The sequence below is a fragment of the Phocoena phocoena genome, chromosome X (genome assembly GCF_963924675.1).
Source record: "Phocoena phocoena chromosome X, mPhoPho1.1, whole genome shotgun sequence".
Lineage (NCBI taxonomy): Eukaryota > Metazoa > Chordata > Mammalia > Artiodactyla > Phocoenidae > Phocoena > Phocoena phocoena.
In genome coordinates, this window is record NC_089240.1 from 59,437,598 (window position 1) to 59,449,781 (window position 12,184).

The 12,184-nt window shown below is 48.4% G+C and overlaps 2 protein-coding genes across 2 annotated transcripts; both read left to right on the forward strand.

Moving 5' to 3' along the window:
* The first annotated feature begins 1,464 nt into the window (after positions 1–1,464).
* On the forward strand, positions 1,465–2,340 carry LOC136142125 (OTU domain-containing protein 6A-like). The gene has a single exon (XM_065900175.1). The coding sequence runs from the start codon at positions 1,465–1,467 to the stop codon at positions 2,338–2,340; it is 876 nt and encodes a 291-aa protein (XP_065756247.1).
* An 8,264-nt stretch (positions 2,341–10,604) lies between these two features.
* LOC136142126 (OTU domain-containing protein 6A-like) lies at positions 10,605–11,480 on the forward strand. The gene has a single exon (XM_065900176.1). The coding sequence runs from the start codon at positions 10,605–10,607 to the stop codon at positions 11,478–11,480; it is 876 nt and encodes a 291-aa protein (XP_065756248.1).
* The last annotated feature ends 704 nt before the right edge of the window (positions 11,481–12,184 follow it).

Here is a 12,184-nt window from a genome sequence, read left to right on the forward strand (position 1 = left end):
ACTAAACATACACTTATAATATGACCCAGAAATTGCACTCGTGGGCATTTTCTCCCAGAGAAATGAAGCCCTGTGCTCACACAAAAAACCTGTATGTGGGTGTATATAGCAGGGGTTCTAACAACCCCAAACTGGAAACAACCCAGAGGTCCTTCAACAGGTGAATGGTTAAATGAACTACAGTACATCCATATCATGGAATACTACTTAGCAATAAAAACGACTGAAGATTGGATATATGTAAAAACTTGGACAAATGTCCACTTTCCTCCTTTGTAACAAGGAGGAGGTTGTCTCAAGAGCCTTCCCATTTGGGAATTCAAGATACAGATGAGCAGAGTGGGGCAGGATGAGAGCATGTTTGAAAGAGCTTAGGGATTTTATTTTACTTTATTTTATTTTATTTTTTAGAACTTTTAGAGATTCAAACTAATCAGAAGGAAGTGGCTTGATGAAGGCCAACTGTCGTGCTTCATGGGAGCCCATTTTGGAAGCTGGGAACCCAGGAGAAGGGGAGTTTAGGGTAGGTGCATTCTGTTGGCACAAGACCAAGTCTGCTCAGCCGTAGTGAACTTTCAGGTTGTTGCTTTCTCACACTGAGATGGGACAGGGTGGATTTGAGGTCTAAACTGAAAGGATTCTGTGTTCCCAGGAACATAAGGAAATATCTTTGTTCTGATACACAAAATTAAGGGTTCAGGGCTTCCCTGACGGCACAGTGGTTGAGAGTCCACCTGCAGATGCAGGGGACACGGGTTCGTGCCCGGTCCGGGAAGATCCCACGTGCCGCGGAGCGGCTGGGCCCGTGGGCCATGACCACTGAGCCTGCGCGTCCGGAGCCTGTGCTCCGCAACGGGGGAGGCCACAACAGTGAGAGGCCCGTGTTCCGCAAAAAAAAAAAAAAAAAAAAATTAAGGGTTCATCAGTCAAGGCAACTGAAGAACTGGAGAGAGCCACATTGCCTCCTGAACACTGGGAGCAATGACAAGTCCAGTGTCAGAGCACATTCAGCTGGTGTAACAGTATTTGTCATGTGATTCTCAAGCAGGACCGGTGTCTGCCTTGTGTTCAGGCTAGGAAGTGAAGTACGCACTTCAGAGTCCACGAAAACCTCCACAAGCTCAGTTGTTGCACGTAACGCACAAAGGCGGGATTTTACATCCGGGACAGGAACCCCGCGCAAACCGGAAGCACCCGTTGCTACATGGTCTAATGAGGGCATAGGTAGGGTCTCCCAACAGCCAATCCTAGTGCCAGGAGTGTTTAGGAGGCGTAGCCGCGGAGAGACAGTGGCCAATGGCAGCGGTCCGTTAATAGAGTGAGGGCAACGGCGGGTGAGGGGAGCAGAGTACAGCCGCCAGGGGAGGCTGAGGAGCTCTCGCCAGTTCGGTGGTCAGACTGTTGACGTGAACTGTAGCGGTACTTCAGCCACCAAACTTCGATTCTCGCCCGCCCTTAAACATCATGGGAGATTCACAGAGTGAGCATCAGCGGATGTTACGACGCCACAGCCGCGAGAAGACAGAGCTGCAGGCCCACATTCAGGGCATGAAGAGCTCAATCCCCAAGAGCGACAAGCAGAGAAGAAAGCAGTTGCTCCTCGATGTGGCCCGCCTCGAGGCCGAGATGGAGCAGAAGCACCAGCAGGAGCTGGAGAAGTTCCAGGAGAGTTTCCCTGATAGCAGCAGCCTCGATTCTGTCACTGAAGATCTGGCCAAGCTGGATCTCGAGAACAAGCCTCCTCACCTCTGGAGGGCACAGAGAAAGCACAAAAGAAAGGAGGCCTTCGAGAGAGAAAGCCAGGATTGGATGGACAAGCCTGAGATGGAGCAACTGGCCAGCTTGCGCCATGACGAGGAAATGCAGCTCGGCGCCATCCTGCGGGCCAAGAATCTGGAGGTGAAGGATATCCCGGCCGACGACCACTGCATGTACCGCGCCATCCAGGACCAGCTGGTGTTCTCCGTGACCGTGGGGAGCCTGCGGAGGCGCACCGCCGAGTACATGCGGAAGCATGTCGACGACTTCCTGCCCTTCTTCAGCAACCCCGAAACCGGCGACGCCTGCAGCCGCGACGACTTCTTGATCTACTGCGACGACATCGTGTTCAGCGCGTCGTGTGGAAGCCAGCTCGAGCTGAGGGCCCTGTCGCACGTCCTGCAGACCCCCATCGAGGTGATCCAGGCCAACTCGCCCGCCGTCGTCATCGGAGAGGAGTACACCAAGAAGCCGCTCACCCTGGTCTGCAAGCACTACTCCGACAGCAGCGCGGAGCACTACAACTCGGTGAAGCCACTCGACGCCGGCTCCGGCAGGAGCGTGGCCCGGCGTCTCATCTAGGCCCGCTGCTGCCATCGCCGTGGCGGCTGCTGTTGGAGCCGAATCTGCCGCCGCCGCGTCTCCTCAGCAGGCTCCGCTTTTTTCCTTCGGTTTTCTCAGGGTTTTGTTTATTCATTTTACTTAGAGTTCACCCCCTCTCTCCTGCCCCGCCCCCGCTTCTTCCTCCCTCGCTCTTCTATCCTCCTCGATCGTGTCTGGGTTGCTTCTTTCACGGGGTAGGGGCACCGGAGGCCGGTGACCAGGAAGAAATCTGTACCGTCCTACCCTAGCGGAGTGAGTTTGCCAAGTTCTCACCTTTCTTGCCCTGAAGGGTCTCTGCGCCCCCACCCATGAGAACTGGTCACGTTGCAAGTAACTTTGGGGTTCAAGAAACGGCAACTTGGTTTGATGCGTTCTTCACTTGGGGAAAAAAATCAGTTTCGCTCAGAATCTTCCGGTTGCCCCGTGAATGTATTCATTACTTAAAGTTGGAGTCGATGTGAATGAAATGATTTGGGAATGCCTTTTGCTTAGTTCTTTGGGGAAAAAAATGTATCGTGGGCTGTTTGGGGGTTTTGCTTTCCACTTCAACTGGGCTACTCAGGAGACGTCTCAAGTTACAAACAAGACCTCCTCTAGGTTTTGTTTTTTTTTTTTTTTTGGCTGCACTGGGTCTTCGTTGCAGTGTGGGGGCTCTAGGCGCGTGGATTTCAGTAGTTATGGTGTGTGGGCTTAGTAGCTGTGGCTTGCAGGCTCTAGAGCGCAGGCTCAGTAGTGGTGGCTCACAGGCTTAGTTGCTCCGCGGCATGTGGGGTGGGGTCTTCCCTGACCAGGGCTCCAAACTGTGTCCCCGGGATTCTTAACCACTGAGCCACCAGGGAAGCCCTAGTATTTTGTTTTGTTTTTTCATAAAACCTTGTATGGTTGCAAATTAATTACAGTTGTTTAGATGTTTCCTGAATTCTACATAATGTTTGTTAACTTTAGAAGTTAAATGTAAGCGTTAACTGTAGAAAGTAGATCTACCTAAACTGATAGGCTAGATAAGGCTTGCTCTAAGATGTGAAAGGTCTCAATTTAATTTCCTTTATTAAATATAAGAAAGGACCTGACTTTATTCAAGTAGTTGATTCATTTCATTATATCTGCAATTGATGTGAAGTAAAAAGAGACAAACTGATAGGTAGTTTAACTTACTGTGAGGGGTGACATCAACTAGTAAGTTTCCTTTATTCTCAGACATAAAAGGGTATAACGTTGTTCAAGCAATTGGTCCACTTTGTTCTGTCTACAACTGGTATGAATGTGAAAGATCTGAACTTAGTCGTTTTCCTTAATTCTTAGAGATAAAAAGTATTTAAAGAGAGATTTTTAAAAGTAGTAAAGTAGTTGATTCATTTTGTTATATCTGCAACTGGTATGAAGCAAAAAAAAAAGGGAGGGATAAACTTTTGTTGATATTTGAGACTTGTTGATATCTTGAATTTGCCAGAAAATGTAAAAGTGAAATGATTTGCAGTAAACAATTTAAAAAATGTAACCTTTAGATCCTATATTTCAGTGAGATTACTTAAATTCATTTAAATATTCTTTGTACACACCAAATGTTCTCAAATAAAATATACAAAGGGGAACAGTAGTTTGTTTAAAGAATAAAAGCAGTTTAAAAAATACCTGGTTTTCCATTTTTGTATAGCTGACTTAGTTCATATAGAGTTTGTATCCCAGGATCGACTTCGGCAAAGGAATCCTGGAGGGTTAGGGAGCAGGAGTGAAGGGGGAGGACACAGTGACAGATGAGGCTTTTGGAAGGAGGAATGGGCCTGCAGTCTTGATGGTGGCCTGGAGTGGAATATCTCCCAGGGAAGGATTTAGGGAGTAACAAGATAGCTGAAGCTATCCTGACTTGATGTTTCACTCAGTGAAAACATCATGAAATGGCTTCAGTTAAGGATGTTCTCATTGCTATGCATGAAAAAGAATTCTCACTTTCAAAAACTTGCCAGTCCAGGGCTAGTTGCAGGAGGGAAAGAAGTGCCACTGTTTTTTTTTTTCTCTTGAATGCAGGGGGTGGGGGTAAGAATCTGTTTTCAAAATACAAACATAGAAATCCTGCCAGATAGCTCACTGTGTAAATGTGTGCACCAGATACATTTTCAGATAGCCAGCTGGCTGAGAAGAGGAAGCCCCTGAGAAAGCTAGGTATTTGGATGCATTGTGAGAAGAGAGCCTTTTATAGGGATGAGAATGCTGGCTGGGGAAGGAAGAATAGGCCAGGAAGGGGGGCATGATCTGTAGAAGGGGGCCTGGCTGGGAAAAAGGGTGAAAATTGGGGAAGGGGTCAGTCTAGGGGGATGAATGGGACGTGGCAGGGGAAAGGGGAATAGGCAGAAGAAGGGGAGACGGCTAGGTAAGGACACCTGTGTGGACTGGGGCACAGGGTGAAGAAGGAGGCCAGGCTAGGAAGGGGATAATGGAGTGAGGGCTGCCTATGGAAGGAGGACTTGGCTGGTCAAGGGAAAGGCTTAGTTGAGTTAGGAGGCAAAGGATGAGAAAGGAATCCTTGACTGTTAAAGGGAGAAAAGCCTGGGGAATGGCACCTGAGCAGGGAAAGAGATCTGGCTGGGAAAGTAGGCTTAAGCTGGGGAAGAGGGTGAGGCTGGGGAAGGGGCCTGCATGTGGGAAGGGGCCTGCATGTGGGAAGGGGCCCGTCTTGGAAAAGGAGCACAGACTTGATAGGGTGGCACAAGCTGAGGATGGGAGACTGGCTGGGCTGGGGGAGATTGGGGGGTGAAAATATCCTGGCAGGGAAAGGTGGCCTGCCTGGGGAGGGGCTCTGGCAGGGGAATGGGGCCTGGGAGGGAGGCACAGGATAGGAAAGGAACCTGGTGGCGGGAGACGTACGAATGCTGAGACCGACATAGGCTGGGCGTGGGATAATAGCTGGGTTGATGGACCTGGCTGGAAGAGGGCCATTAGCAGGTGGAGAGGGCCTGCTAGGGCAGGGATCCTGCCTGGGAACGAAGGCGTGTGTCCTGGCTGAGGGAGGGCACATGGTTGGGGAAAGGGACCTAGCTGGGGCCACAGGCTAGGGATGGGGAGAAGGTCTGGTTGAGGACGGGGAATAAGCTAGGGAAGGGGTTTGGTTGAGGAAGAGGTATACCGGTTGAGAAAAGATACCTTACTGGGAAGGAGGCCCGCCTGGAAAATGAGCTTAGACTGGGGGAGAGGCTGTTAGGTCCCTGGGTGAAGAGAACCTGGCTGTGGGGAGGAGTCTGGCTGGGAAAGAGTTCCCAGCTAGGGGCATGTGTGTGTGAAGGGGTGCCGGCAGGGAAACATCACATGGTTGGGGAGGAGACTTTACTGGTGCTGGAGAGCTGAGAGAGGAGGATGCGTGGCCAGGGAAGGAGGCACTGGCTATGAAAGGCCAGTGAAGGGGGAACTCCTTGGAAAAGTGGTCCAGCTGAAAAGGGAAAAGGCTGGGCACAAGCACCTGGCTGTCAGAAGGAGGCCCTTTGGGATGGGGAGAGTGGGAGGGAGGGAGACGCAAGAGGGAAGACATATGGGAACATATGTATATGTATAGCTGATTCACTTTGTTATAAAGCAGAAACTAACACACCATTGTAAAGCAATTATACCCCAATAAAGATGTTTAAATAAATAAATAAATAAATAAATAAATAAATAAATAAAAAAGAAGGAGGCCCTTTCTGGAGAAGGGATCCCGTGAGGGCAAGGGAACAAAGGGTTGCAAAGGGGCTTTGCCTGGGGAAGGGTAGCCTGCTAAGGAGGCTGTCAACAGGGTCTCAGGTCGGGGAACAGGCCCTGGCTGGGTGAGGGGCCTGCGAGCAGAAGGGTCCTGCATGGGGAATAAGACAGGCTGGGGTTGAGGCCTGCCTGGGGAGGGGAGGCTGACAGCATAGGATGGCAAAGAGGCTGGGCTGTGGCCCAGGGTGGGAAAACTTCCAGGCAAGTGGCTAGAGGCTGGAGAGTTGGACACAGGCTGGTAAGATGGCTGGTTTAGAAAGGGGGCCAATCCAAAGAAGGAGGCATAGGCTGAGGAAGAGGCTCTGGCTGGGGAAAGGGGCCTGTCCGGGCAAGGGGACATAGGCTGGGGAAGGAAAACCAAGTTGGGTCAGGGAGCCTGGGCACGGGCTGGCGGGGGTGGGTGGCTAACAAGCTGGGGCAGGGGCCTGGGTAGGGTTGCTGCAAAAGAGGATACTGGCTGGGAATGTGACTCCGCTGGGGTGAGGGTCTAGGTGGGTATAGGGGAAGCCTGCCTAGGAGGGGAAGGGAACCAGGCTGGGGAGCTAGCCTTGGCCAGGGAAGGGGGCATAGGTAGCTGGGGAGGCTGGTATAAATGGACAAAGAGAGCCCGGCTGAGAAGAGGGCCTGGCTGGCTTCGAAGCACAGGCAGGTTAAGGACTTCTGATGGAGGATGGGCTTATCTGCTGGGGCAGGGTGTGTAATGTGGGGATATGGGACTACCTTGGGAAGGGGGCTTGGCTCCAACGGGGTATAGAAAACGACAAATAACATACAAGGGAACTCCCATAAGGTTAACAGCTGATTTCTCAGCAGAAACTCTATAAGCAAGAAGGGAGTGGCATGACATATTTAAAGTGATGAAACGGAAGAACCAACAACCAAGATTATTCTACCCAGCAAGGATCTCATTCAGGTTCGATGGAGAAATCGATTAGCCCCACAACTATTAAGGAAAACAAGTTTGTAATTTTAATGCTCCCCCAACAGCAATCTTTTGGCCCAGATGTTTTCACAGAAGAATCCCACCAAACACTGAAAGAATTAACACTGTTACATAATCTCTTCTAGAAAAACAGAAGAGGAAGGAAGACTTCCAATTTCATTTTATGAAGCTAGTATTACCCTAATATCAAAACCAAACAAAACAGTACTGAAAGAGAAACCTACAGGCAGATATCTCTCATGAAGGTAGATTTTTAAATCCCTAATAAAATATTAGCAAATAGAATTGAGCAATGTGTATAAAGAATTGTAAACCATGACCAAATGGGGTTAATTTCAGGGATGCAAGACTGGTTCAATACTTGACAGTACATCAACGTAATCCACCATATTAATAAGCTAAAGAAGAAAAATCACACAAACAATTCAATTGATACAGAAAAACATATTTGACAAAATACAATACCCATTCATATTACAAAAAAAGTCTCAGAAAAATAGAGAGGGGAATTTCCTCAACTTGATAAAGATCATCTACCAAAAAAACCCATAAAAACCCTGCAGCTAATTCATACTTAATGTTGAAAGATGAAATGCTTTCCCCCAAGACCCAGAACAAAGCGAGCCTGCCCGCCCTCACCACTCTTATTCAATATAGTGCTAGAAGTTATAATCAGTGCAATAAGGCAAAAAAGGGAAATGAAAGGATACAGACTGGAAATATGAAATAAAACTGTCCCTATTCACGGGCCAACATGATTCTCTACATAGAAAATTCCAACGAATCTACCAAAAAGAAATAAAATATAAAACACCTAGAAATAGTAAGTCAGTTGAACAAGGTCATAGAATACAAGATGAACATACAAAAGTCAACTGTATTTCTGTATGCTAGCGATGCACATGTGAACACCAAAATTAAAAATACAATACCATTTACAATCACTCAAAGAATGAAATGCTTAAATGTAAATCTAGCAAAATATGTGTAGGACATATATGCTGAAAATTATAAAACATTCATGAAAAAAATCAATGAAAATTTAAATAAATGGAGATACATACCCAGGTGTTCATGGATTGGAAAACTCAACGTAGTAAAGATGTCAATTCTCCTCAAATTAATATATGGCTCTAACACAATCCCTATGAAAATCCCAGAAAGATTTTTTTGTAGATATAGTCAAGATTATTCTAAAATTTATATGGAAGGACAAAGAATTAGAATAGCTAAAACATTTATGAAAAAAGAATAAAATTGAAGGAAAGGGTCTACCTATATTCAAGATTTATTCCATCGTAATCAAGACTATGGTGTTGGAGGAGGGATAGACACATTGGTCAACGGAAAAGAATAGAGAATCCAGAAATAGACATACACAAATATGCCTAGCTGATTTTTGACAAAGATGCGAAACCAATTCAATGGAGGAAGCATAGCATTTCCAGCAAATGATGCTGGAGGAATTGGACCACCACAGGCAAAAGAACCTTGGCTTAAGCCTCAAACTTTACGTGAAAATCGACACAAAACAGATCACAGATTTCAACTTAAAACCCAAAACTATAAAACTTTTAGTAAAAAAAGCAACAGGACAAATTCTTTGGTATCTAGAGTTAGACAAAGAGTTCTTGACACCAAAACCATGACTTAGAGAGGAAAAAATTGATAAATTGGACTTCATCGAAATTTAAAACTTTTGCTCTGAGAGACACCAAGACATGAAAAGACAAGTTACAATGTGGGAGAAAATACTTGCAAAGCACATATCCAACAAGGAACAAGTATCTAGAATATAGAAAGAAGTCTCAAAACTCAGTGGTAAAAAACAGTCCAGTTATAAAATGGGCAAATGACATAAAGATTTTACCCAAGAGGATACAGCACAGATGGCAAATGGGCACATGAAAAGATGAACATGATTAGCCACCAGGGAAACACAAATTAAAACCACAGTGAGATGTCACTACACATCTATCAGAATGACTAAAAATAAAAAATTATGACAACACCAAATGCTGGTGAGGATGCAGAGAAACTGGATTCCGCATACACTGCTGGTGAGAATGCACAATGGTACAACCACTCTGGAAAATAGCTTCTTAAAAAACTAAACATACACTTATAATATGACCCAGAAATTGCACTCGTGGGCATTTTCTCCCAGAGAAATGAAGCCCTGTGCTCACACAAAAAAACCTGTATATGGGTGTTTATAGCACGGGTTGTAACAACCCCAAACTGGAAACAACCCAGAGGTCCTTCAACAGGTGAATGGTTAAATGAACTACAGTACATCCATATCATGGAATACTACTTAGCAATAAAAACGACTGAAGTTTGGATATATGTAAAAACCTGGACAAATGTCCACTGTCCTCCTTTGTAACAAGGAGGAGGTTGTCTCAAGAGCCTTCCGGTTTGGGAATTCAAGATACAGATGAGCAGAGTGGGGCAGGATGAGAGCATGTTTGAAAGAGCTTAGGGATTTTATTTTACTTTATTGTATTTTATTTTTTAGAACTTTTAGAGATTCAAAATAATCAGAAGGAAGTGGCTTGATGAAGGCCAACTGTCGTGCTTCATGGGAGCCCATTTTGGAAGCTGGGAACCCAGGAGAAGGGGAGTTTAGGGTAGGTGCATTCTGTTGGCACAAGACCAAGTCTGCTCAGCCGTAGTGAACTTTCAGGTTGTTGCTTTCTCACACTGAGATGGGACAGGGTGGATTTGAGGTCTAAACTGAAAGGATTCTGTGTTCCCAGGAACATAAGGAAATATCTTTGTTCTGATACACAAAATTAAGGGTTCAGGGCTTCCCTGACGGCACAGTGGTTGAGAGTCCACCTGCCGATACAGGGGACACGGGTTCGTGCCCGGTCCGGGAAGATCCCACGTGCCGCGGAGCGGCTGGGCCCGTGGGCCATGACCACTGAGCCTGCGTGTCCGGAGCCTGTGCTCCGCAATGGGGGAGGCCACAACAGTGAGAGGCCCGCGTTCCGCAAAAAAAAAAAAAAAAAATTAAGGGTTCATCAGTCAAGGCAACTGAAGAACTGGAGAGAGCCACATTGCCTCCTGAACACTGGGAGCAATGACAAGTCCAGTGTCAGAGCACATTCAGCTGGTGTAACAGTATTTGTCATGTGATTCTCAAGCAGGACCGGTGTCTGCCTTGTGTTCAGGCTAGGAAGTGAAGTACGCACTTCAGAGTCCACGAAAACGTCCACAAGCTCAGTTGCTGCACGTAACGCACAAAGGCGGGATTTTACATCCGGGACAGGAACCCCGCGCAAACCGGAAGCACCCATTGCTACGTGGTCTAATGGGGGCATAGGTAGGGTCTCCCAACAGCCAATCCTAATGCCAGGAGTGTTTAGGAGGCGTAGCCACGGAGAGACAGTGGCCAATGGCAGCGGTCCGTTAATAGAGTGAGGGCAACGGCGGGTGAGGGGAGCAGAGTACAGCCGCCAGGGGAGGCTGAGGAGCTCTCGCCAGTTCGGTGGTCAGACTGTTGACGTGAACTGTAGCGGTACTTCAGCCACCAAACTTCGATTCTCGCCCGCCCTTAAACATCATGGGAGATTCACAGAGTGAGCATCAGCGGATGTTACGACGCCACAGCCGCGAGAAGACAGAGCTGCAGGCCCACATTCAGGGCATGAAGAGCTCAATCCCCAAGAGCGACAAGCAGAGAAGAAAGCAGTTGCTCCTCGATGTGGCCCGCCTCGAGGCCGAGATGGAGCAGAAGCACCAGCAGGAGCTGGAGAAGTTCCAGGAGAGTTTCCCTGATAGCAGCAGCCTCGATTCTGTCACTGAAGATCTGGCCAAGCTGGATCTCGAGAACAAGCCTCCTCACCTCTGGAGGGCACAGAGAAAGCACAAAAGAAAGGAGGCCTTCGAGAGAGAAAGCCAGGATTGGATGGACAAGCCTGAGATGGAGCAGCTGGCCAGCTTGCGCCATGACGAGGAAATGCAGCTCGGCGCCATCCTGCGGGCCAAGAATCTGGAGGTGAAGGATATCCCGGCCGACGACCACTGCATGTACCGCGCCATCCAGGACCAGCTGGTGTTCTCCGTGACCGTGGGGAGCCTGCGGAGGCGCACCGCCGAGTACATGCGGAAGCATGTCGACGACTTCCTGCCCTTCTTCAGCAACCCCGAAACCGGCGACGCCTGCAGCCGCGACGACTTCTTGATCTACTGCGACGACATCGTGTTCAGCGCGTCGTGTGGAAGCCAGCTCGAGCTGAGGGCCCTGTCGCACGTCCTGCAGACCCCCATCGAGGTGATCCAGGCCAACTCGCCCGCCGTCGTCATCGGAGAGGAGTACACCAAGAAGCCGCTCACCCTGGTCTGCAAGCACTACTCCGACAGCAGCGCGGAGCACTACAACTCGGTGAAGCCACTCGACGCCGGCTCCGGCAGGAGCGTGGCCCGGCGTCTCATCTAGGCCCGCTGCTGCCATCGCCGTGGCGGCTGCTGTTGGAGCCGAATCTGCCGCCGCCGCGTCTCCTCAGCAGGCTCCGCTTTTTTCCTTCGGTTTTCTCAGGGTTTTGTTTATTCATTTTACTTAGAGTTCACCCCCTCTCTCCTGCCCCGCCCCCGCTTCTTCCTCCCTCGCTCTTCTATCCTCCTCGATCGTGTCTGGGTTGCTTCTTTCACGGGGTAGGGGCACCGGAGGCCGGTGACCAGGAAGAGATCTGTACCGTCCTACCCTAGCGGAGTGAGTTTGCCAAGTTCTCACCTTTCTTGCCCTGAAGGGTCTCTGCGCCCCCACCCATGAGAACTGGTCACGTTGCAAGTAACTTTGGGGTTCAAGAAACGGCAACTTGGTTTGATGCGTTCTTCACTTGGGGAAAAAAATCAGTTTCGCTCAGAATCTTCCGGTTGCCCCGTGAATGTATTCATTACTTAAAGTTGGAGTCGATGTGAATGAAATGATTTGGGAATGCCTTTTGCTTAGTTCTTTGGGGAAAAAAATGTATCGTGGGCTGTTTGGGGGTTTTGCTTTCCACTTCAACTGGGCTACTCAGGAGACGTCTCAAGTTACAAACAAGACCTCCTCTAGGTTTTGTTTTTTTTTTTTTTTTGGCTGCACTGGGTCTTCGTTGCAGTGTGGGGGCTCTAGGCGCGTGGATTTCAGTAGTTATGGTG